This window comes from Heteronotia binoei, chromosome 2, assembly GCF_032191835.1.
Source record: "Heteronotia binoei isolate CCM8104 ecotype False Entrance Well chromosome 2, APGP_CSIRO_Hbin_v1, whole genome shotgun sequence".
NCBI lineage: Eukaryota > Metazoa > Chordata > Lepidosauria > Squamata > Gekkonidae > Heteronotia > Heteronotia binoei.
In genome coordinates this window covers 20,054,159-20,078,972 of record NC_083224.1, presented here as the reverse complement: position 1 = coordinate 20,078,972, position 24,814 = coordinate 20,054,159, and the positions used below count along the sequence as shown (strand labels likewise).

Genomic DNA, 24,814 nt, shown 5'->3' with positions numbered 1-24,814 from the left:
GCAAGGGGAGGCAGCCTTGGAGCAAGACTGTACCGTCTCTTTAGTCTGGGGCTGCTCTGCGTCGCTCCAAGGCCCAGTTGCTAGCAGGCCACAGCCTGGTATCGGTCTACGACCTGGTGGTTGGGGACCCCTGCCCTAGAGGGCAAAAAGCTTCCTGGGAGAAACCTCCTGTCACTGGAGAAAAAAATGTTGCCACTAAGAATGGATCTGCCAGATCCAACACCACCTCCCCTAGTTTGAAGAAGAAGAATTGCAGATTTATATCCTGCCCTTCTCTCTGAATCAGAGACTCCGAGCGGCTTACAATCTCCCATATCTTCTCCCCCCACAACAGACACCCTGTGAGCTGGGTGGGGCTGAGAGGGCTCTCCCAGCAGCAGCCCTTTCAAGGACAACCTCTGCCAGAGCTACGGCTAACCCAAGGCCATGCTAGCAGGTGCAAGTGGAGGAGTGGGGAATCAAACCCGGTTCTCCCAGGTAGGAGTCCACGCACTTAACCACTACACCAAACTGGCTCTGGTTTGGAACATACATCGAGCTACTGATTACACAGCAATTTACTGTAAGCAGAACGAGGGCATTTAAGGGTGAAAGGGAAAAAAAATAACACATCCAACGTAACCACACACATTGATCAAAGTGGTATTTTAATGCTAAGCAGGGAAGAGTGGTAATCTAACATTATGGAGCTAACAAAATTGCAACCATTCATCCATAGCCACCAAATAAGACATTTCTCATGCACATGTCAAATTTGTTTTTATGTATGGAGGACTGTGTTTCCTGTGTACAGTTTATTTCCATAAGTTACGTTTTCCACAGCCCTCTCCCATTTGAGAATAATTCAAAACCGATTATATATTTCGTATATGCAAACTATTTTATATACACACGAATATAAAGATTCCCTTAAAGAGTACCACTGGGACGACACCCTTGAACTTTCTGTAAAATGCATAGCTTTCTTTCATACCATTTTTAAATACTTCTCTCCGTTACCCACAAAAAAAAAAAAAGAAACACTCTATAGGTTAAAGCTGCTTCAGTGTGTGATGTGTTACAAAACTCAAAAGGAAATAATAAACCGTAACCGCGCCTGCGCAGGTCCCAGCACAGACGAGGAACAGCTAGGCTGGAGAAGATAAAGGGGTTTTTTTCAGTCCTAGCTAAGTCCCAGCGCAGAGGAGAAACAGCTAGGCTGGAGATGAGAAAGGGGTTTTTTTTCGATCCCAGCCGCTGGCCGAGATCCACGCCCCCCCCCCCCCCCCTCCCCCCCGCAGCTGCCAGACAGGATCATCACAAGATCACCACCAGCGATCCAGCATTGCCATCAATGAATCACCACCAGCCATCCAAGATGACCAACCATCCCAGGGGACAGCTATCAGCTGTCCGCCATCACTGCAACTGCTGCAGTGTACCCCCTCTCTTCCGGTCCTGATGGAAGATAACGAAATTGGGCGCTATGATCAGGCTAAGGACAAACTGGAGAGTGGGGGGAGGTCCTGAAGTGAGAATTAAGTCCATGAAGACCTCCTGGACCTGGTGACTGAGGGGCAACAGGCCAGCTAGCAATACAGTACTCTGCTGCTGAGACCAGCAAAACCAGTATACGGTTGATCTATTTGTCCAGGTGAGATGCTGTTCCACAAGGCATGGCAAGAGATGATGAATGGGATTGAATAGTAGTAGAACACAGGGTTGTTTGAGTAGTAGTAAAAAAAGAAACCATACACCTAAAATAACGTTATGTTTAAACCCTTTAGGGGGGACCCCCCCACACACACACATATTTGGCTTTGAAGTTAACGAATTAAACAAGATAGTGAAAAAAGTGCCAGTTATCTGTGCATTCGTGGAATCAGCATAGCGCTCTGAACATACAGGAAGCCAATGAAGTCGGGTTGCAGTGGGCCAACAAGGAAAAATGTAACAAACACACATGCTGTTCACCTTTATGCTAGAAAGTTGAATGCTCAAACCTTTTTTTTTTTTTTTTAAACCCAACTTCAGACTGCACGTAGCAGCCGAGAAAGGAGGGGGGAAGATAGTCCTATGCCTGACACTGTTGTATTTCTACGGCCTGTAATAACTGTTTCTTCCCCAAAATCCTACTGTCTGCAAACAATAAGTATTTGTGGTACTCCTGAAACCACTGGTTTGATCATGCAGATGTTTCACAAGAGACCAGTGCTTTCTTCTGGTTGAAGGAGCTCTCCCTAGAGGGCAAATAGCTTTTGGGAAGGGTGGGGGGGCTCCTACCACTGGGGAAAAAACATTGTCACTAAGAACAGATCTGCCAGATCCAATCCAATCTTCCAGCAGCAAACCCCGCCCCCTTCCAATCTGTGTCCATTTCCCTGAAGTCTGCATGAAAACCCATTCCTGTTTGGTTATGCCCAAAGTTTATTAGCTAGTTAGTAGTTCTGCAGTGCTTATGAGGCAGGATACATAATGGCTACTGCCTTCAGTGTACAAGTCACAGGAGCTGCTCCTAAATGTGACATTGGAATTAACAACATTTCCACGGGTGGCGCAGAGCAGAGAAGATGCACATCCCAAAGCTGCCGGGCAGCCATTATGATTTTCTTCCGCTGTCTTAACGGCTTTGCAAAATACTATCTTGGGCATTTGGGACCACAGTCCTGCAGCTAGCAGGCGGTAATGCTGAATGCCGCTCAGCCAGTACATCATGCTTGCAAGGGGGCTGCCGTACATTAAGGATACGAGACGCTATGCAAAGACACTGCAACGCAGCATTTGAATCAGGAGAGCTTCATGGAATGAAAGCCTAGCTCATGCGTGCAGCAGAAGGAAGCAGCAGAAGGCCGCATGGAGGGCCCTGCTGCAGATGGCGGATCCCCATTTCCAGGGGTGGAATTCTAGCAGGAGCTCCTTGGCCTATTAGGCCACACCCCCTGGTGTAGCCAATCCTCCAAGAGCTCATAAGGCTCTTTTTTGTAAGCTCTTGGAGGATTGGCTACATCAGGGGTGTGTGGCCTAATATGCAAAGGCGCTCCGGCTAGAATTCCACCACTGCACATTTCCAAATGCTGCTTTGCATAACATGCACTCCACGAAAACCAAATATGCAGTGTGTGTGTGGGGGGGGGGGGGAGGGTTTGTACCAGCTCCCATTTTCTTTCCGGTACGATTATTCTATTTCGCACAGTGTTGTCGTTTTTTCAAGTTAAGAAACATTCCAAAACTTTGACCCTCCATCTGTGGTCTGACGCAATATATAATCCATACTACCACCTCAGCCTCACGCCTCATACTGTGGCACACGTAACCCTCGGGCTGTAAAGGGAGGCAAGCCAACCCTAAAACACCACAGCAATTGCATCAGAATAAAGCAGGAATTTGGGAAGGATGGGATCTGTGAAACTCAAAGCTCTGCTTTACTGACGGGAAGAAGTGAAAGTTACTCCTTGCTAGAGCCAAAGAAATGCCACGCTATTCTAAAGGATCTGCGCTGAGACCGTTTCCAACGGCTTAAGACACCTTTGCTGTTTACATCTTATCCCTTCCAAACACACCCTGCTGGTTTTAAATGCTGCTGCTGCCATCTTCACCCGTACAATGACTGCAACTGGAATCCAACTAAAACCGAGAGGGAAAAAAACCCTAATTCTGGAGTGAACTCGTGTTTCAGGGGCTGTTTTGGTCAACCTCGAAAATTACCAAAAAAGCAAAGCCTTCATTTGTCAGCAATACTTGAGAGAGTTAGGCCCCCCCGTCACATTCATCCCCACATATAAATAAGTCACCGACGTGTGAAAAGCGAGGGCAGGGGGAGGAGGTTACCTTCTATTACAGCATACAAGCTTTCTACGCTATATATCCTATGCAGAAAACAAACGCTGCTGTGAGATTTTACAAAATTATCACTCAACCGACCGCTAAGTCTTTAAATAGGGAATGCTTTGTTTGGCTATAAATTAACACAGAGAAAAAGAGTCATCGTTGCAAGTGAAAAGACAAGGTTAAATTGAACTGGAGAGTCGCCTAGAGCTTCGACATTAATTCGCCGGCCACCAAAGTGAGCTTGGTAGCCTGCCGTTACAAACCTTGAGCACAGTATGCGTGTGTGTGTATATATATATATATATATATATATATATATATATATATATATATATATATATATATATTAAGAGAGACAGAGCGCGCCATGTTTTGTTTCTGCTAAGAATGTATGACAGTGCATAGCCTAAGTCAGATGGTCAAAGTGACACGATGCTTTTTTTCAATGCTCGCTTGCTGCATTTAAAAACGGACCCATCTCCCTTTGAGTATGCTTGCCAAGAAACAAAACAAAACGAAAGGAAACCCCACACACAACCAAAATTGCGAAGTCCTGAACTGTAGTAAAAATATTTCAGTCACAGACTGATTAAAAATGTATATAACTGTGCAGTTCCGAGGGTTTAGTGTCCACCTGCACACATTTTACTTGGGTTCCTCAATCGTCCCCTTGCTGAGGTCTGTCATTTTGGGATATTTTACTTTCTTCTGGTCCAGCTCGTTCTGAGCCCACAGTAGTAGCTTCAGTAATTTCGCCAGTTTGGGTGTCGATTCGCGGTTTTCGTAGTCTAGAACGGCCTGGTTCACTTCACTCCACACCTAGAAAAGAAAAACTTGGGTCACACAAGAAGAAAACTGCAGATTTATACCCCACCCTTCTCTCTGAATCAGAGACTTGGAGTGGCTTACAATCTCCTGTATCTTCTCCCCCCATAACAGACATCCTGTGAGGTAGGTGGGGCTGAGAGGGCTCTCACAGCAGCTGCCCCTTCAAGGACAACCTCTGCCAGAGCTGTGGCTGACCCAAGGCCGTTCCAGCAGGTGCAAGTGGAGGAGTGGGGAATCAAACCCGGTTCTCCCAGATGAGAGTCCACACACTTAACCGCTACACCAAACTGGCCATACACGTTTACTGAGAAGTGCCAGAAATATCTAAGTGAAAGCTGATCTTCAGGGAAGACCACTCAGGGTTCTGACACCTTACTGGTTATCAGGGCTTTTTTTGTAGCAGGAACTCCTTTGCATCTTAGGCCACACACCCCTGATGTAGCCAATCCTCCAAGTGTTTACAGGGCTCTTAGTACAGGGCCTATTGTAAGTTCCAGGAGGATTGGCTACATCGGGGGTGCGTGGCCTAAGATGCAAACGAGTTCCTGCTACAAAAAAAGCTCTGCTGGTTATGGTGGCTTCAGAAGATGATGATGATATTGGACTTATTATTTATTTATTTATTTCCGTAGATTTATAGGCTGCCCTTCCCCACAGTGGGCTTAGGGCAGCTTCCAACGTAATAAACAGTCAAAACAGTTTAAGAACAATTAAAACAGTTTAAAATTAAGACAATTCTATCCCACACTATACTGTGAATCTCAGAACAGCCACAATCTCCTTTACCTTCCCCCCCACACACACACACACATAACAGACACCCTGTGTGGTAGGTGGGGCTGAGAGAGCTCGTACAGCAGCTGCCCTTTCAAGAACAACTCCTATGAGAGCTATGGCTGACCCAAGGCCATTCCAGCAGCTGTAAGTGGAGGAGTGGGGAATCCAACCCGGCTCTCCTGGATAAAGAGTCCGCACACTTAGTACAGGGCCTACTGTAAGTTCCAGGAGGATTGGCTACATCAGGGGGGTGTGGCCTTATATACAAAGGAGTTCCTGCTACAAAAAAAGCCCTGCTGGTTATGGTGGCTTCAGAAGAAGATGATATTGGATTTACATCCCACCCCATACTCTGAATCTCAAGAGTGGTCACAATCTCCTTTACCTTCCCCCCCCCCCCTTCTTGGCTTCCTGCTCCCATTGCAGCCCACCAGTCTCCATAAAATGCTGTTCTCCGGGGGAGGGGGGGATCCCAAAGGATGACATGAGTCTTCTGCAGAAAGCAGGATGTGGTGCTAAGTGCAAATTTAATCTGGATCCAGCCAAAGACTTGCATCCTACAGTCCGGTTACAGAATGGCACCTCTGCTGGTGGAGGCTATTTTTTGCTAATCCCTCCAATCCGTTCTGAAAACTCCTTTGCATGTGGAGCAGAGGTCCACCAGTGGCTATTAGCCACAGTGTATTGTTGGAACTCTCTGTTGGGGCAGTGATGCTCTGGGGTTTTTGGCCACTGTGTGACACAGAGTGTTGGACCGGATGGACCATTGGCCTGATCCAACAGGGCTTCTCTTATGTTCTTATGTGACGCAGAGTGTTGGACTGGATGGGCCACTGGCCTGATCCAACAAGGCTTCTCTTATGTTTTTATGTGACACAGAGTGTTGGACTGGATGAACCATTGGCCTGATCCAACATGGCTTCTCTTATGTTCTTATGTGACACAGAGTGTTGGACTGGATGGACCATTGGCCTGATTCAACATGGCTTCTCTTATGTTCTTAAACCACTACTCTTCCCCAGTTATTTTTGTGACTCCTGGGGAAAAGGGAAATCCCATTCCATGATTTATTCTTAAATCTTGCAGCCATTTTATGTTTCTAATGGCTACTTATAAAAATCTGGGCACAGAATGTAGTAGTACAAGTAGCTGAACTAAAAGCAGCTAACACACACTTCTCTCCCTTCCCGTCAAGAGTGCTATAAGGTTCCCTCTCCCCTTAACTATTTGCTTCTTAAGTCCTTTATATTATACTATAATACTCTCATTGGCTGTGCGCCTTCTGTATTTTATGTAAATTAGTTTGTTTTGATCTATGCTGGCCATGGGCCCTAATAACAATAAACTCAAACTGAAAAACACTGAGAAAAGACCAGTTTTAGCCCAACCTCAATGAATTATGAATCAAAGTAAAAAGCAGAATTCTGAACAGTGACTTTAAATAAAGACAAAATTTGAAAAGGCTCTTTGGTAAAAAGATGTGCCAGACGAAAAAGTCACAACCAGTGTTCCCCATAAGCTGAGTTAGCATAATTTAGCTCACAGATTTTTAGCTTCCAGCTCACAGATTTTTGTCTTCGCTCAGGAAGGATAACCCCAGAGCACAATATTTTATGCAGTAGCTCACAACTTTAATGCCAGCAGCTCACAAAGTGGAATTTTTGCTCATAAGACTCTGCAGCTTAGAGGGAACATTGGTCTCAACGCAACCCTCTGCTACAAACGGGGCTTAACAGACCCTTTCTGGTCTCTGTCCACTCTCCTCCCCAGCTCCAACTGTTTAACTCCAGCAGGCTGACTCCTTCCAGCTTGAACTTAAAAAAAAACAAAAACAGCTCCCTGTTCCATTCCACAGTAAGCTGCCTTCATCCAATCAGAATGAGTTCTGTGAGCTGTCCATCATTTCTCAGCTAGCTCACCCTTTCTAAAGTAGCATGGCTTTAAAAGCCTGCCATTTCTTGTTGTCACATTCGTACAATATGAAATTTTTATCTGATACAAGATACAGGAAACTTACTTTCTGCCTCTGCATCATGTTCAGCAAATCTCCAAAAGGCGACTCCTCGGGATTATCGAAAGCAAGCAGAGCCAGAGTGCGTTCCATCTCCGTCAGGCATTCTCTGCTCTCTTCCCCTTGTTCCGCTAGCTGCGTCTGAGCAAACTCAAGGGCGGCTTCTGTCTCCCGTTGCCGAATCAACTCGATTAAATGCTGTTGCTGCACAAGCCAAAAAAATAAAAGATGTCAGCAGACAACATTGAAGAAAATGGTATACCAAGTTCTTCATGCGATTTACATTAATATGTTCAAACAGGATGGGTAACTGCGTTAGTCTGTTTGTACCAGTAGAAAAGAACAAGAGCACAGTAGCACCTTAAAGACGTAACAAAATTTGCAGGAAAGACTGGAGGCAAAAGAAGAATTGCAGATTTATACCCCGCCCTTCTCCCTGAATCAGAGACTCAGAGTGGTTTACAATCTCCTATATCTTCTCCCCCCACAACAGACACTCTGTGAGGTGGGTGGGGCTGAGAGGGCCCTCACAGTAGCTGCCGGTTCAGGGACAATCTCTGCCAGAACTATGGCTAACCCAAGGCCATTCCAGCAGGTGCAAGTGGAGGAGTGGGGAAACAAACCCGGTTCTCCCAGATAAGAGTCCACGCACATAACCGCTACACCAAACTGGTTCTCTGGGTTAAAGAAGCTTAACCGGCCTTAATAGATTAGTAGAAACCATAGAGCTGGGGGAGGCCAAAGAGCTGTGTGGCCAGATCCCTTCTCTAGGCTCTCCTCCTCTTTATGCTTAAGCAACTCATACTTTGAGGAATGGTGCTGAGATAAAATAACGGTGCTTGAAATCCTTCTCCACAGAAGAAGGGGGTGGCAAAAGATGAGATGGCTGGACAGCGTTTCTGATGTAACAAACACAAATTGGAGCGGACTTTGAAGGATGGCGGAAGACAGGAGGGCCTGGTGTGACTTGGTCCATGAGGTCGCAAAGAGTCGGACTCGACTGTGCAACTGAGCAACAACAATAATAATTATGGGATATCTCCAGGCCCCACCTGGAGGTTGGCTCCTCGTGGGGCCTGGAGATATCCTAGAATTACAACTGAGCCTCAGACTATTGAGATCAGCTCCCCTGGTGAAAAGGGCTGCTTTGGAGGGTGGATGATACAGAATTGCACCCTGCTGAGGTCCTTCCCCTCCCCAAGCCCTGCTCAGAACAAGAGAATCACAGAGCTGGAAGCTTGTCCCAGGCTCCACCCTCCTCAACTGAACAACAAAATGAGCTTTCAGGAGCCACTGTGTGAGAAATAAACAGTAACTCACAGAAGCTCATACCCTCCTGCCACAAATTTTGTTAGTCTTTAAGGTGCTACTGGACTCTTGCTCTTTTCTACTACTTTCAAACAATGTTTGTTGAGCACTCAAGTTGTGTCAAAAACAGGAGAGGTTATTAAATAGCGGGGGGGGGGGATTTCAAGCACCGTTATTTCATCTCAGCACCGTTCCCCAAAGTATGAGTTGCTTAAGCATAAAGAGGAGATCCTAGAGAAGGGATCTGGCCACACAGCTCTCTGGCCACCCCAGTTTGGCCACCCCTGCTCTAGCCTAAAGGCCCCCACCCACCCTGCTCGCAGTTTGGTGTAGTGGTTAAGTGTGTGGACTCTTATCTGGGAGAACCCATAATCATAATGCCCCTGTACAAATCGATGGTGCGGTCTCATTTGGAATACTGGGTGCAATTCTGGTCACCGCACCTCAAAAAGGATATTATAGCATTGGAAAAAGTCCAGAAAGGGGCAACTAGAATGATTAAAGGGCTGGAACACTTTCCCTATGAAGAAAGGTTAAAACACTGGGGCTCTTTAGCTTGGAGAAACGTCGACTGCGGGGTGACATGATAGAGGTTTACAAGATAATGCATGAGATGAAGAAAGTAGAGAAAGAAGTACTTTTCTCCCTTTCTCACAATACAAGAACTTGTGGGCATTCGATGAAATTGCTGAGCAGTCAGGTTAAAACGGATAAAAGGAAGTCCTTCTTCACCCAAAGGGTGATTAACATGTGGAGTTAACTGCCACAGGAGGTGGTGGCGGCTACAAGCATAGCCAGCTTCAAGAGGGGATTGTATAAAAATATGGAGCAGAGGTCCATCAGTGGCTATTAGCCATAGTGTGTATATATATATGTATGTGTATATATGTGTGTGTGTATATATATATAATTTTTTTGGCCACTGTGTGACACAGGGTGTTGGACTGGATGGGCCATTGGCCTGATCCAACATGGCTTCTCTTATGTTCTTAGCCGGGTTCGATTCCCCACTCCTCCACTTGCAGCTGCTGGAATGGCCTTAGGGTCAGCCACAGCTCTCACAGAGCTGTCTTTGAAAGGACAGCTTCTGGGAGAGCTCTCTCAGCCCCACCTATCTCACGGTGTATGTTGTGGGGGAGGAAGGTAAAGGAGACTGTAGGATGCTCTGAGATTCAGAGTAAAGGGCAGGGTATAAATCCAATATCATCATCTTCATTCTGGATGCCTCCTGGCCTGGCTGCTGCAGCTATCAGTTGTGACAGGTTTGTCTCAGCCAAGACGAGTTGCCACTGCAAGTCTGAGGTGGGTTCCATCCCCAGATAGTAAGCCTGAACCCGTCACACACTCTCAGCCTAACCTACATCGCAGAGTTGTCGTGAGGCTAAAACTGGAGGATGGTGTAAGCCACTCTGGATCCTTGGTGGGGAGAAAGGCAGGGCATAAACGAGTTGAATAAATGAACACACAGTAGAGAACACATGACTTCTGCATATGAACATATGAAGCTGCCTTATACTGAATCAGACCCTCGGTCCATCAAAGTCAGTATTGTCTACTCAGACTGGCAGTGGCTCTCCAGGGTCTCAAGCGGAGGTGTGGCGGAACCGGCCCGATTCTGCCTTCAGACCCGGTCCCGTCAGCTCCCTATGGAGTCGCCAACTCCTGGAGGGAGCTATGTCTCCTCCTGCCCCTTGGGCTCGCTGCCACCACCTGCTCAGTCCCGGGGTTCAGATTGAGAGGAACAGGACTCCCAACCCCCCTCTCCTGCTATGAGGCTAGGCCTCAAGGTCCTCTGCCACCCTGCACTTGGGTTTCACAGAGACCTCAGCGCTTCTTTGGGGCACCCCTGGAGGATTGGCACCTTATCCAACTGCATGCCTTCCCCCTTCCCCGGGGCCCCCTTCTCAAAACAGCGTGGTCTAAAGCGGTCTGGGGATCTAGGTGGTACAGAGATTGATTGCCAGCATTTAAACAGTAAAAATATATTTATTTAAAAAGAGAAAAAGATAGGAAAAGGAAAACAAACCAAAAACAGTTGCCTTTAAAAAGTTAACACAGCCTAGTACAGCACAACACAGCTCAGCAAACAGCATAACAAAATAAAGGTGGTTTTTAAACGCATCGTATTGTCCCTGGTCTATACTTGATCTGCCTAAGAGAATGACTTACTTTGTCTTACTGCCTGGAGCCTCCCAGGCAGGAGCCCACAGGCAAGCAGCCTCCCTTCCCGAGCGCCTGCTGCAAACTGAGAAACTCTTCCTGCCTAGCACATGGCAAGAACAACAGCACTTCCTGCTTCTCTAGGAGACTTTCCCCCTAGCGTTGTTGGTTTGGCTCTGGAAGGGAGGGGGGGAGTGAGGGGAAGGCTACAAAGCCTGCTGAATGGATTTACTGATCCCCGCCTTTTTGGATGAAGCACCAACACTCTCAGATGGCGTTTCTCCACACTTCCCCCTCCTTAAATTCTGAGCCGGAGGGGTTGCCTCCTACAGAGGTGACCCCGTAGCAGAATCCAAACAAACAAGGAGAAACCCGTTAACCAAAACATTACACAAACATTCAGGTATTTCTCCAATAATACATAAAGTCCAGCACCCTAGGTGCCCATGTCCCTTCTGGCCAACACGTCGCATTGCTGCATTCAGAAGGAATGTCCAGTCTTTAAGATGTACTCCTCCGTCTCCCAGGACCACCTCTGGAGTTTGGTGCTCTCCCTCCATTGCTGCTGTTGCTGGGGTGAGTGGTCCATCAAAGGAGGAAATCCCTGGCCCCACATATGGCGTTGGAAACTGCCCAGTTCCCACACAGTTGCTCCTTCTTTATCCCTCATTGGTGGAATGTTCCCTCTGTCCACTCTGTCCTCCCAGAAAACTACCTCTGGGGCTCCAAACAATTGCTGTCCCAGCTTCTTTTTGTCTCCTTCCTTCCTACCTCTATGCAACACCATGGACCTCGCAGAGACTGGCTGTGGTACATCCACCTGCACCACTTGAACTGCCTTTCCCGTCTTCTCCATAGCCACCACATAAGTAGCATCGCCCAGGTCATCCACAATCACATGGGGTCCCTCCCATTCCACTTTCCGTTCACCAGTATGAAGTGGCAGGGAAACCATCACCCTATCCCCTGTCTCAACTTCTGAGAACTCCACTTTCTGGTCCCTTGCCACCTCACACAGTGGTTCCAGCCTAGGGTCACTTTGAACTTCAGACAGGAACATTTCTGGCTCCCCCAGACTTCCTGTCACCTGTTCCTTCAAGCCACCCCTAGTCCCACTGCTTCCAGAACACCCAGCCAAAGTTTGATCTGGGTTCTCCGCCCCCTCAGTTGGTTTTTCAGTGTCAGCCAACTGAGCTCCTTCCTGCCTAGAAGACTCCACAGCATCCTGCTGCCCTTGCGGAAATTGGCACCCCTCTTCCCATTGGGCACACCCTCCTGCAGGGTTTGAGACAGACTGGTCCTCCCCCTCCCTGGTTGGTGGTGAGGTGGCTTCCCTAAAGTTGCCCTCCTCCCCCCACCTTCCCCTGAGGGTTTGGCTTGGGTTCTCAGTCCCCTCGGTTGGTTTTTCAGCACTACCAAACTGACCCCCTTCCTGCCTGGAAGGTCCCACAGCTTCCCAGGACTCCTGTCTGCCCTGCTTCAAGACGACCTGTTTTGAGAGCATCTCGGACGATCCCACTTCCTGATCCACAGCTACTTGGTGAACCGGTTCCAACCTAAGGCCGCTCCGGACCCCCTTCTGGAACCGCTCCCGTCCCCCCAAGCCTTCAGCAATGTGCTCCTCTGAGCCCACATTAGCCTTGCTGCTCTCAGAACCTCCTGTGAAATCTCCACTCTCCACCTCGGTCCCTTCAGCTTGCACATCCTTTACGCTAGACAGGTTCCCTTCCTCGCTAGGAACATCCACAGCCTCTTGCCGCACTTGGGGAAAGCTACACCCCTCTTCCCCTTGGGAACACCCTACTCCAGGGCTTGAGATAGGCTGGCCCTCCCCCTCCTGGGTGACTGCCCTCTCTTCGTCCTCAGTAACCTGGGTTATTTCCCCCTCCCTGGTTGGTGGTGAGGCGGCTTCCTTAAAGTTGCCTTCCTCCTCCCACTTTCCCCTGGGGGTTTGGCTGCGGGGTACAGCCTTGATAGAGTACTGGCCAACCACCAAATCCCGGCCCAATAACACTGGAACTGTTTGTTCCTTCATTACCCCACATTCAGAATAGGATTTACCTTCTTGTGGAGCCAAACCCCTGAACTGCTTTCGGGAGTGGTCTGGCCCCAGTTTAAACCTTTTAAATACAGTGGCCTTATAGGCCGCAAAAGTTATCCCCCCATCTTCCATAGGCATGCTGTAATAGATGGCTGAAAGCTCTCCAGTCAGGTTGCTACAGAGGTAAGACATATAGTCCTCCTCTGCAATCCCCCACTGTTTGGCTGCCCTCTCAAAGTTGGAGAGGTATATGGAGGGGTCTTCTCCCTCTTGGTACACTGCAAAGTCCTTGGGGGTGACTTGGATCTCTTTGCTTAGTTCAGCTTCCAGACGTAGCACCTCAAGCTCATGGCGACGTTGCTCCTCTTGCTCCCGTCTGCGGATATCAGCTCTCTCTTTTTCCTCCTGCCGGCGGGTCTCTGCTTCTTCCTGTCTGCGGATCGCATCCCTCTCTGCTTGTCGTTCCTCTCTCTCTCTTTCCTCCCATCTGCGCTCTTGGTACGCCTTGGTACGGATTCTTGCCAATTCCAACCGTAACCGCAAGAGTTCTTCTGACTGGGTGGGGAACATTTTTGCAAGTGCCCCTGCATGCTGATGATACTCCAACAGGAGGTCTTGCATATCTACTACAGTCAGGTTGTCACACTCCAGCTCGAGCTTTGCACACTCTTCCTGGAGCTGTGGCTTTGTCATCTCCAGGATTTCCAGCCTCTTAGCACGCTCCATCCTAACTAACTAAACTTTCCCTACTCCAGTTGACCCGAAAATAAAACAAAACCGCTGTTGCTTTCTCTGGGTGCTTGCACGTATAAAAAAAACAAAAATGCCTGGCCAATCAAGTTCTCTGTTTGTTCTCATCCCACCGCTGCCGCCAAGTGTGGCCGAACCGGCCCGATTCTGCCTTCAGACCCGGTCCCGTCAGCTCCCTATGGAGTCGCCAACTCCTGGAGGGAGCTATGTCTCCTCCTGCCCCTTGGGCTCGCTGCCACCACCTGCTCAGTCCCGGGGTTCAGATTGAGAGGAACAGGACTCCCAACCCCCCTCTCCTGCTATGAGGCTAGGCCTCAAGGTCCTCTGCCACCCTGCACTTGGGTTTCACAGAGACCTCAGCGCTTCTTTGGGGCACCCCTGGAGGATTGACACCTTATCCAACTGCATGCCTTCCCCCTTCCCCGGGGCCCCCTTCTCAAAACAGCGTGGTCTAAAGCGGTCTGGGGATCTAGGTGGTACAGAGATTGATTGCCAGCATTTAAACAGTAAAAATATATTTATTTAAAAAGAGAAAAAGATAGGAAAAGGAAAACAAACCAAAAACAGTTGCCTTTAAAAAGTTAACACAGCCTAGTACAGCACAACACAGCTCAGCAAACAGCATAACAAAATAAAGGTGGTTTTTAAACGCATCGTATTGTCCCTGGTCTATACTTGATCTGCCTAAGAGAATGACTTACTTTGTCTTACTGCCTGGAGCCTCCCAGGCAGGAGCCCACAGGCAAGCAGCCTCCCTTCCCGAGCGCCTGCTGCAAACTGAGAAACTCTTCCTGCCTAGCACATGGCAAGAACAACAGCACTTCCTGCTTCTCTAGGAGACTTTCCCCCTAGCGTTGTTGGTTTGGCTCTGGAAGGGAGGGGGGGAGTGAGGGGAAGGCTACAAAGCCTGCTGAATGGATTTACTGATCCCCGCCTTTTTGGATGAAGCACCAACACTCTCAGATGGCGTTTCTCCACAGGAGGTTTTTCACGCCTACCTGCCTGGACCCTTTTTAGTTGGAGATGCCGGGGATTGAACCTGGGACCTTCTGCTTACCAAGCAGATGCTCTACCACTGAGCCACCGTCCCTCCCCTTTGTGTACTAGAGATCTCGAGCAACAGTCATACGACACATGATTATGGTAACAAGTCACTCTGAACATTGTGGGACAGATCTAACACTGCTAAATAATCCACAGGATCCCTGTCAGCACCTCCAGGCTAGGCTTCTCCTTCTCCCCTAAATCCTGAGTTACTATTACAACTATCCCATGATCAACATTAATTTCTCTCTTAACCAGGAGCTGAAAATGCATTTCAAAGCCTAGTTAAGACAAGAACCGGTCTGGTGGAATCAGCTCCCTTTAGTGATTCGGGCCCTCACGGAATTGTTACCTTTCCGTAGGGCCTGCAAGATGCTGCTATTCCACCAGGCCTTTGGTTGAGGCATTGGGCGACCTACTCCATCGGCTGGCCCTTTGCTACGGTACCATCTCTGCTGTAATATGAATCTATCTACTGTTTTAGACTCTCAGTTTATATAACATGTGCCCAACTGAGCTGCTATTTATAACACATGCGATCTATCAAATTGTCTTGCTACACTGATTTGGTTCTTCTGTTGTTTTTATATTGTTTTTAGAATGTTGTGATCCGCCCTGAGCCCATTTTGGGAAAGGACAGAATAGAAATTGCCTAAATAAATAAAATAAACCTAGTGAGCTTCAACTATGGTAAGTACCGGTGCGGCTACAACACTAAACTATTGTTAAGGCCAACAATGGAAGGGAATAGACAATTCAAAGAATAGGGGGGAAGAAGAAAGTTGGTTTTATACTTCCCCCTCATTACCTGAAGGAGTCTCAGAGCAACTTACAACCAGCTTCCCTTCCTCCCCCCACAACAGACACCTGTGAGGTAGGTGGGGCTGAGAAAGCTCTGAGAAAACTGGGACTGATCCAAGCTGGCAGCGCTTGGAGGAGTGGGGAATCGAACCCAGCTCTCCAGATTAGAGTCCACTGCTCTTAACCACTACGCCACAGCTGACTCAGAAGTACACTGCTGGCTGCTACCCTCTTAACATATAGTCCTAACACTGGTAAAGTGCATTAAGGTATATTGTAAAAGCTCCAAAAAAAGACAAAAGCCTTTCTACTTTCCTTTACAATCTGGTTAATGCAATCAATACTGGTTTAATGCTGAGACTTACCTGCAAGTGGAAGTAAAGATACCGGTTGGTGTCTAACAATTCCGGATGGAGACTGTTGATTAGTGCGATGGCTTCCTGAATCTGACCTTTGAGGATCATCTCTCGGATTTTTATTCTTTCATCCAGGGTCTCTAAATCAACACTGGGCTCAATCCCAGACTCCATCCGGAACTTCTCTGCTGCTTCTTTAAAGCCCTCTGAAATGTAAGAACCATCTGAATTAGAATCAGATTGCTTACGAAGAAGGGAGGAAAGGAGGAGGAGAAGGAGAAGAAGAAAGTCACGAAGGTATTTCCTACCGGTGCTCTGGCTTTTGAAACCATATAAGCAGGCCTCGGATTCAGTGGGAGCTCACAGGAGCACAGCTCCTGCACCCTTCTGAGAGTTCCACCTCCTCATCCATTGAATAGTATGTGCGGCTGCATAACAATCCCTGGATGCGCTCCACCACCTATTTTTCTACAAAATGATCCCTGCATATAAGTAAAAACTAAGGAGTACAACCTCAGTGTCTATAGCTGTGATCACATACCCAAAATAATGCACTTTAAATCCACTTTCAGCACACTTTCCAACTGGATTTCACAGTGTGAACCTGCAAAATCTATTTGGAAAGTGGGCTGAAAGAGCATTATTTAGCCGGTCTGAGCCCGCTTGCGGAGAGGGTGGGATAAAAAATCGTAAGGTAAATAAATAAAAAAAAATAAAAATTTTGTGTGGGCGATCCCTATGTCTCTCTACAGCAATCAGAGAAGTGGACCGCACTCAATAAAGGCAACAGGATTTCTACAGCACCTTAATATTTATTCTGCTATGAACGTGCATGAATCAGAGTTCACTATCAGAGGCGCAGGTGTTCTGACTCACATACATTTATGCTAGAATAAAGTTCTGTTAATTTTTAAGGCTCTGCTAGTTTACTGCTTTATTTGGCTGCTATGGACGAGTAGAGCTAATATGAATAATCATGGTGATTTCCAGCCCCTCTGAAAATCCTAGTCAAGGTCATCTGGATCCAAAAAAAAAATAAGTCCTTCATGCAACCCTGGTCACTGACATACCCTATTGTCTACATTATTTCCTGAGTTACACTTTTCATCAAAGTTTGTTTGGAGTTGAATGACTAAAATGTATGATCCAATTGTGAACATAGTTACTCAGAAGCAAGACTTCTTCAGACTGTTCAGAACCAGCATGTTGCCTGTTAAGGTACCTCCTCAGGCCAGTCTTTGGGGAAAGGAAAAAAAAAAAACGCATGCCTGCCCACAACTGTGTAGGTAAGTCTCATAAGTTCAGCAAAAGTGAAGAAGGCACCATGACTTAGTTCTATGACACTTAGAATGATTTAGGAAATACTTTTTACATAGGTAGTCAGTCCCCTGTGCAAGCACCAGTAGTTTCTGACTCTGGGATGACGTTGCTTTCACGTTTTCACAGCAGACTTTTTATGGGGTGGTTTGCCATTGCCTTCCCCAGTCATCTACACTTTCCCCCCCAGCAAGCTGGGTACTCATTTGACCGACCTTGGAAGAATGGAAGACTGAGTGAACCTTGAGCTGGCTACCTGAATCCAGCTTCCACTGAGATCGAACTCAGGTTGTGAGCAGAGGGCTCCCACTGCAGAACTGCAGCTTTACCACTCTGTGCCACAGGGCTCTTGAGCTCTGTGTATCTTCCAATCAAATTTTCTGAAGTACCTCCGTTCTAAAATGTATATAAAACTCCTAGGGTCTGAATTTAGATAACAGTGTGGTAATCAGATGCAATCTTTCCTCTTGATAAAGTTCACAGCGGAGGACGTGCGACCATTTCAACTGCTTTTGCTAAGTTTCAGTCCAGCCGCCCCAGAGAAATGGACAAAGGAAAGGAAAGGTCCCCTGTGCAAGCACCAGTCGTTTCTGACTCTGGGGTGACATTGCTTTCACAACGTTTTCACGGCAGACCTTTTTACGGGGTGGTTTGCCATTGCCTTCCCCAGTCATCTACGCTTTCCCCCCAACAAGCTGGGTACTCCTTTTATCAACCTCAGAAGGATGGAAGCCTGAGTCAACCTTGAGCCGGCTACCTGAACCAGCTTCCGCTGGGATCGAACTCAGGTCATGAGCAGAGGGCTCTGACTGCAGTACTGCAGCATTACCACTCTGCGGCACGGGGCTCTTACTTTTTACATAGCAAGTGCTTAAAATGTAGAATTCACTTCCGCAGGATGTAGTGATGGCCACAGGCAAAGACAGCTTTAAAAAGGAACTAGGCAGATTCACTGAGGATAGCCATAGTAACTAAAGGGAACCTCCATGTTCAAAGGCAATCAAGCTGTGAATCCCAGAGCCAAAAGACAACATCAAAGGATGACCTCAGCCTCTGTGCACCATTGTTAGCCCTCCAGAGGAAGTGACTGGCCACTGTGGAAGACAGGATCCTAGAATAGATGGACCACTGGCCTGATTGTGCAGGGCTCTTCTGATGTTCTTACGACATTCCTACAGAATTTTACTGCACAGGTGGAAGAGCTCAAGGGCCTCTCGTGATGGTTTGTAGAGATTTCACAAATATGTATTCCATCTCTGCAGGGAAACTGCCCTAGGTGGCTCAAGAAATAAGCCATAATTAAAAACAAACCACTAAAAGTTATATATATGCCCAGGAGGTCATTACGTTCGGCCTCCCAACATCCGTTGGCCATCCCAGGCCCAAGAGACGCTCGCCTTGCCTCAACTAGGGCCAGGGCTTTTTCAGTCCTGGCCCCGACTTGGTGGAATCAGCTCCCTACAGAGATCCGGGCCCTACCTGGCTTATTAGCCTTCCGTAGGGCCTGTAAAACGGAGCTGTTCCGCCAGGCTTTTAGTTGAGGCTGCGGGTGTCTATTCTTGATCTGGTTGGCCTCCCCTGTCAGCACTGTCACCTTGCTATAAAATGGATTATCATCTGCCATCTCTATGAGATATCATGATGTGAGACGGCCAGGCTGGGCAATATGAACATATGAAGCTGCCTTATACTGAATCAGACCTTTGGTCCATCAAAGTCAGTCTTGTCTTCTCAGACTGGCAGCGGCTCTCCAGGGTCTCAAGCGGAGGTTTTTCACACCTATTTGCCTGGACCCTTTTTTGGAGATGCCAGGGATTGAACCTGGGACCTTCTGCTTCCCAAACAGATGCTCTACCACTGAGCCACCATCCTTCCCATCATATGTGATGATACGGTAAACTTCTCTGAGTGCGGCTGAGTTGTCTGTTTTTAAAAATGTTTTTATTGCATTTTATTGTTTTATCATACGTTGCACTCCGCTCTGAGCCCTACGGGGAATGGGCGGAATAGAAATACACTAAAATAAATAATAAAATAAACATAAATTTAAAAACTCAGCATTAAAAACCACACTATGCTTAAATAATTCACCACAGTTAAGTTCATCCCCAAAGGTATGCTAGACAGTGCTGCCTGGATATCTGTTCGTGAGATATCCGCAAACGTGTCCACAGGTCATTCGTTGCTAGTTACCTGTAACAAGATAGTTCATAATCAGGCGGTTCATGTCAGCTCTCTGGATGTGTAAATTATTGAGCTTTTCCATCCACTCGTCTTTCGTGATTTCATCGGGTTTTTCTGCATAACTCATTCTTGTCCCTCACTGGCAAGAAAAGGGGGATTGAGAAATGAGAAAAATCAGTGAAAGAAAACAGGCATTTGTAATGGTTCTAAAAGAAAGGTGAATAATTATACTCTCAGTATCCCATGATAGCGCTCGTCGTTAACAGTGACCGAACACGGTCAACTGAATTTTCCTTCTGCTGTGAACCTCAGAAGCACAGTCATGTTCTCCGTGTTGCAGCGGAAGAGATTCATTAGAGTTCAATCTTCAGCTGTCATGGATAGATAAAAGTATTGCAGACAGTGTTCCCTCTAAGCTGAGTTTGTGGGAGCTAGCTCACAGATTTTTGGCCTCCAGCTCACACATTTTTGTCTTAGCTCAGGAAAGATAGTCCCAGAGCAAACTAATGTATGCAGTAGCTCACAGCTTTAATGCCAGTAGCTCAAAACGTAGAATTTTTGCTCACAAGACTCCATGGCTTAGAGGGAACATTGATTGCAGACTGTACCACGCTTTTTAAAATGGTTCTTCAACAATTTTATAGCAATGCCTTTGCATTTTTAAGTTACACAGCAAGAACATTTTAGACATGTTTGGATGGTTCAGTTCACAACATCTCTACTGAAATGCCTTCCCCTTATCACAGGGCTGGGAAACACCCTCTACACAGGACCTTAGAGAACTACCACAATAAACACAGTAACAAAACAAAGAGCCATGTGGCAGAGGTGAACATGGCCTATCTCCTTGCACACTAAGGTTTTCTTGCTGTTCCTCTGCACATGAACTCAAGCAGTTTTTCAAGCTGACTCGGGTTGAAAAAGGTGCATGGAAGAAGACAAGAGAATTGAATTTGGGGGTTGGACTAGATGACCCTGGAGGTCCCTTCCAACTCTATGCTTCTATGACTACTTGGTTTAGAAACTGAAAGAAGGGTCAGTTAAAAAAAAGAAGCTTCTAAACATGAGAAGAGTGAACAAATCTAGGCTGCAATCCTGAATACACTTGCATTCACTGGGAATTACTTCCAAGAAAACATGCCTGGGATCAAACGATCACCTGTGCTGTTAAAACAGGTTCACTTCCTCTGCTTCCTGTTTCTAAATGAAATACTAGTCATTAGCCTATGATGATGGCTTTGCTGCAGGTATGAAAACAAAAGGCCTCTTGGCCTAGGCTACTTAGTATCACCCTGTTATGGATATCAGAAATACAATTAAGACGTAATTTGTTGCTAAATTCAAAGCGATAACATCTTCCAATTAATTAGTTGTTATTAGAACAAAGTTTGAATCCAGTGGCACCTTTAAGACCAACTAAGTTTAATCAAGGTATGCATTTTCATGTGCATGCACACTTTGTCAGACTCTATCCAAAGAAGTGTGCAGGCGTATGAAAGCTCATACCTTGAATAAAACTTTTGTTGGTTTTAAAGTGTCACTGGACTCGAACTTTGTTCTACAGCTTCAGACCAACATGGCTATCTACCTGGATCTATCTTAGCTGTCATTACTATAGCATGAGAGGCCATCAACTCTTGCCTCCATGAACATCTTTACATTTTCCCAGTTTATGACAAACACCTATCCTACACACTATTACACCAAAATCATCTCCGTAAAGTCTTTTCTGTATTCTAATGATAACAAAGGAATTGCTCTGAAGAAATTTAGGTTCTAAAGGACTCCAAATCAAGCACTTTTTGGGGAGATGGATCAAATCTGTTCATTAAAGCCCAAGGGCTCTCTTACATTTGATGGTGAGATTAATTAAAATCTGGGTTGGGAGGGGGAATCAATAAATCCCTATCTAAGCTCTTACTGGAACTTAATTTAATTCAGACCTTAGGTCTCCTTTTTAAAATTCCTGGATATTAGACTGTACAAACATCATACTGCTTTTTTAGACTTCTGGTTAGTTCCAAAATCCAAATCCTATTTCATTGTTTACTGAATGTCCAATTTTGTAGATTGCATCGACAATTTTGGAGATTGTATCGAGTCCGAAACCACTGGAGCTTGCACAGGGGATTGCCTTTACTTTAGGATGCCACTATAAATCATCCAATGACTTCCTGCAACAAAGTCTCAACTCTGAAGGGAAAAACAATAACAATGCCCAGCAATGTTCCCTCTAAGTTGTTAGTGTGAGCTATATCACAGTTTTTTAGCCTCCAGCTCACACATTTTTGTCTTGGCGCAGGAAAAATGGCCCTAGAGCAAACTAATTTAAGCAGTAGCTCACAACTTTAATGCCAGGAGTCCAAGTAGCACCTTTAAGACCAACAAAGCTTTATTCAGAATGTAAGCTTTCGCGTGCTAGAAACACACTTCATCAGACAATAGGATGGGATAAGCAAGCAGTCCTTAATACAGAGGAAGTGGGCAGTGAATTAGTATGCAAAATCATGGAAATGTTTTTTAGCAGATTAAAAGAATCACAAGTTGGGGTCTGGTGATTGCTAGTTTGGGTTGACTGGGCTAAAACAACTAAAACAAGGCAATATACGTCAGAATAGCAGATTGATGTCTATGTTTCAGATTGGTGTCTATACTTCAGACCAACACGGCTGCCCACCTGGACCCAACTTTAATGCCACTAGCTCACAAAGTACAATGTTTGCTCACAAGAGTCCACAGCTTAGAGGGAACACTGACACCCAGCTTCCTAACTGGGCATGAGACCATTGCCTGAATTAAAATTGTTTGAGAACATGAGAGGCCATGTTGGATCAGGCCGATGGCCCATCCAGTCCAACACTCTGTGTCACACACACAGTGGCCAAAAAACCAGGTGCCATCAGGAGGTCCACCAGTGGGGCCAGGACACTAGAAGCCCTCCCACTGCTGCCCCCCCCCCAGCACCAAGAATACAGAGCATCACTTGCTCCAGACAAAGAGTTCCAACAATAAGCTGTGGCTATTAGCCACTGATGGACCTCTGCGCCAGATGTTTATCCAATCCCCTCTTGAAGCTGTCGATTCTTGCAGTCATCACCACCTCCTGTGGCCGTGAATTCTTGAGTGGGACAAATAATTGTGTGGAGGGGTGGGAGAACAAGAGGGAGAGGAGTGACGGCAGCGCCTCCCCAGCCCCCACATTTTTGACTCAGCTCAGGAAAAATGGCTCTAGAGCAAACTAATCCAAGCAGTAAAGTTAGTCCCCTGTGCAAGCACCAGTCACTTCAGACTCTGGGGTGACTTTCCTTTCACAACGTTTTCACGGCAGACTTTTTACAGGGTGGTTTGCCATTGCCTTCCCTAGTCCTCTACACCAGGCCAATGGCTGGGGCTGATGGGAGTTGTAGGCAAAAAAAAAATCTGGAGAGCTACCGTTGGCCACCCCTGCTCTACACTTTCCTCCCAGCAAGCTGGGTACTCATTTGACCGACCTCAGAAGGATGGAAGGCTGAGTCAATCTCGAGCCGGCTACCTGAGCCCAGCTTCTGCCGGGATCGGACTCAGGTCGTGAGCAGAGCTTAGGACCCCATCCAGGCAGCAGCTCCCAGTTTTTAATGCCAGTAGCTCACCAAGTAGAATTTTTGCTCACAAGAGTCCACAGCTTAGAGAGAACACTGACTCCACCCCCAGCTTCCTAACTGGCCGTGAGCCCTAAACTCGTTTGTTTCCTGAGCAAGACAAATAATTGTGGTGTGGGGGAGGGAACAAGAGGGAGAGGAGTGATGGCAGCGCCTCCCCAACTCCCACATTATTGTCTCAGCTCAGGAAAAATGGCCCTAGAGCAAACTAATCCAAGCAGTAAAGGTAGTCCTCTGTGCAAGCACCAGTCACTTCAGACTCTGGATTAAGGTCGCTTTCACGACAGACTTTTTACGGGGTAGTTTGCCATTGGCTTCCCTAGTCCTCTACACTCCGCCCCCCCCCCCCCCAGCAAGCTGGGTACTCATTTGACCGACCTCGGAAGGATAGAAGGCTGAGTCAACCTCAAGCCAGCTACCTGAGCCCAGCTTCCGCCGGGATCGGACTCAGGTCCTGAGCAGAGCTTAGGACTCCATCCAGGCAGCAGCTCCCAGTTTTTAATGCTAGCTCACAAAGTAGAATTTTTGCTCACAAGAGTCCACAGCTTAGAGGGAACATTGACTCCACCCCCCCCACAGCTTCCTAACTGGCCGTGAGCCCGTAGCCCAGGAGTGTCAAACTCATTTGTTATGAGGGCCAGATCTGACATAAATGAGACCTTGGAGGGCCGAGCCAGGCTGCGTGTGTTCCCATTAGGCAGCAGAGATAGAAACTTTATAAAGGACACAGACAATCACAATTAAAGAGGAGGAGCCTCAGCCAATGGAGAAAATAGGGGTTTTACTATGTAGCTCCTGTGTGATTGAGCAAGCCGGGCAATGCAAGCTGTTATGCAGAAGGAAACAAGAGAGAGGGAGAAAGAAGCAGATGACAGCCAGTTGCTGGGGGGGGGGGGCGATAGGAGCCCTCTGAGGGCCTGATTCCGCCCCCAGGCCAGATGTTTGACACCCCTGCCGTAGCCCGAACTAAACTCGTTTGTTTCTTGAGCAGGACAAATGATTGTGTGGGGGAGGGAGGGAGGGAACCAGAGGGAGAGGCGTTCAGCAGCGCCTGAAAGGGGAGACGGAGAAGGCAGCGTCGTCCGTCAGAGAGCGCCCAGCGGAGGAGGAGGGTGGAGAGAGGGCGGCTCGCGCCTGCGAGGCTCGACTTTCCCGCCCACCGCCGGGCAGCAGCAGCCCTGAGCAGAGCGTCTTCTCGGGGGCTTCCTGTTTCTCGAGCGCGGCAGGCCCAAGCGGGGGGCGGGCCAGTTGTCGTCGTCGCCGCCAGGCAGGCCGGGCCTCGCTCGCAGCCTCCCACAGAGGCGCTCCCAACATGGCTCCCGCCCCCTCAGCCGCCCCTTCCCGCTCGGCGCCGCGCCCGACAGGCCGCAGCAACCGCCGCCTCTCTCGAGCGCCCACCCGCCCGGCCCACCGCGGCGCAGCCATTTTGCTCACCGAGCGAGCCCGTCGCCTCAGCCGCCGCCGCCGCCCGGACCTCGACGCCAGGCCCGCTCCGCCCCCCTCCCTGGCTTCCCTCAGCCTCAGTGGCTCGCGCGGGCAGGCCGCGGCTCTCGCGAGAGCGCGGCCCTTCCGCCGCCAGCCAATGGCGGCGCCGCTTGGGGGGGGGGGAGAACGTCGCCGGTCATAGAGAAAGGGAGGAGGGAGAGGAGAGGGAGGTTATAGAGAGGGAAGCCTAGAGGCGGTGCGGGGATCAGCCTAGAACGGCTCCCGGGGGGGCCGTTGCTTGAGGACGGCGAAGCCTACATCCAGTTCCATCGGAGGGTTGCCAACCTCCAGGTGGGGGCTGGCGACC

At 47.8% G+C, this 24,814-nt stretch overlaps 1 protein-coding gene across 1 annotated transcript; it reads right to left on the bottom strand.

Moving 5' to 3' along the window:
• Positions 1 to 630: 630 nt before the first annotated feature.
• GID8 (GID complex subunit 8 homolog) lies at positions 631 to 24,569 on the bottom strand. The gene is made up of 5 exons (XM_060230648.1): positions 24,457 to 24,569; positions 19,394 to 19,523; positions 15,893 to 16,089; positions 7,430 to 7,627; positions 631 to 4,626 (listed from the first exon to the last, which is right to left on the bottom strand). The coding sequence occupies exons 2-5, from the start codon at positions 19,509 to 19,511 to the stop codon at positions 4,453 to 4,455; spliced, it is 687 nt and encodes a 228-aa protein (XP_060086631.1). The 5' UTR covers positions 19,512 to 19,523; positions 24,457 to 24,569; the 3' UTR covers positions 631 to 4,452.
• Between the last annotated feature and the right edge of the window lie 245 nt (positions 24,570 to 24,814).

What these genes read in the sequence shown, in the direction of transcription:
- GID8 (XM_060230648.1), bottom strand. Translation starts at nt 19,511, where the DNA reads ATGAGTTATGCAGAAAAACCCGATGAAATCACGAAAGACGAGTGGATG. An exon ending in TATGAACTATCTTGTTACAG is followed by an intron (nt 16,090 to 19,393) that starts GTAACTAGCAAC and finishes CTTACATTTCAG; the next exon opens with AGGGCTTTAAAGAAGCAGCA. An exon ending in ACATGATGCAGAGGCAGAAA is followed by an intron (nt 4,627 to 7,429) that starts GTAAGTTTCCTG and finishes TTTCTTTTCTAG; the next exon opens with GTGTGGAGTGAAGTGAACCA.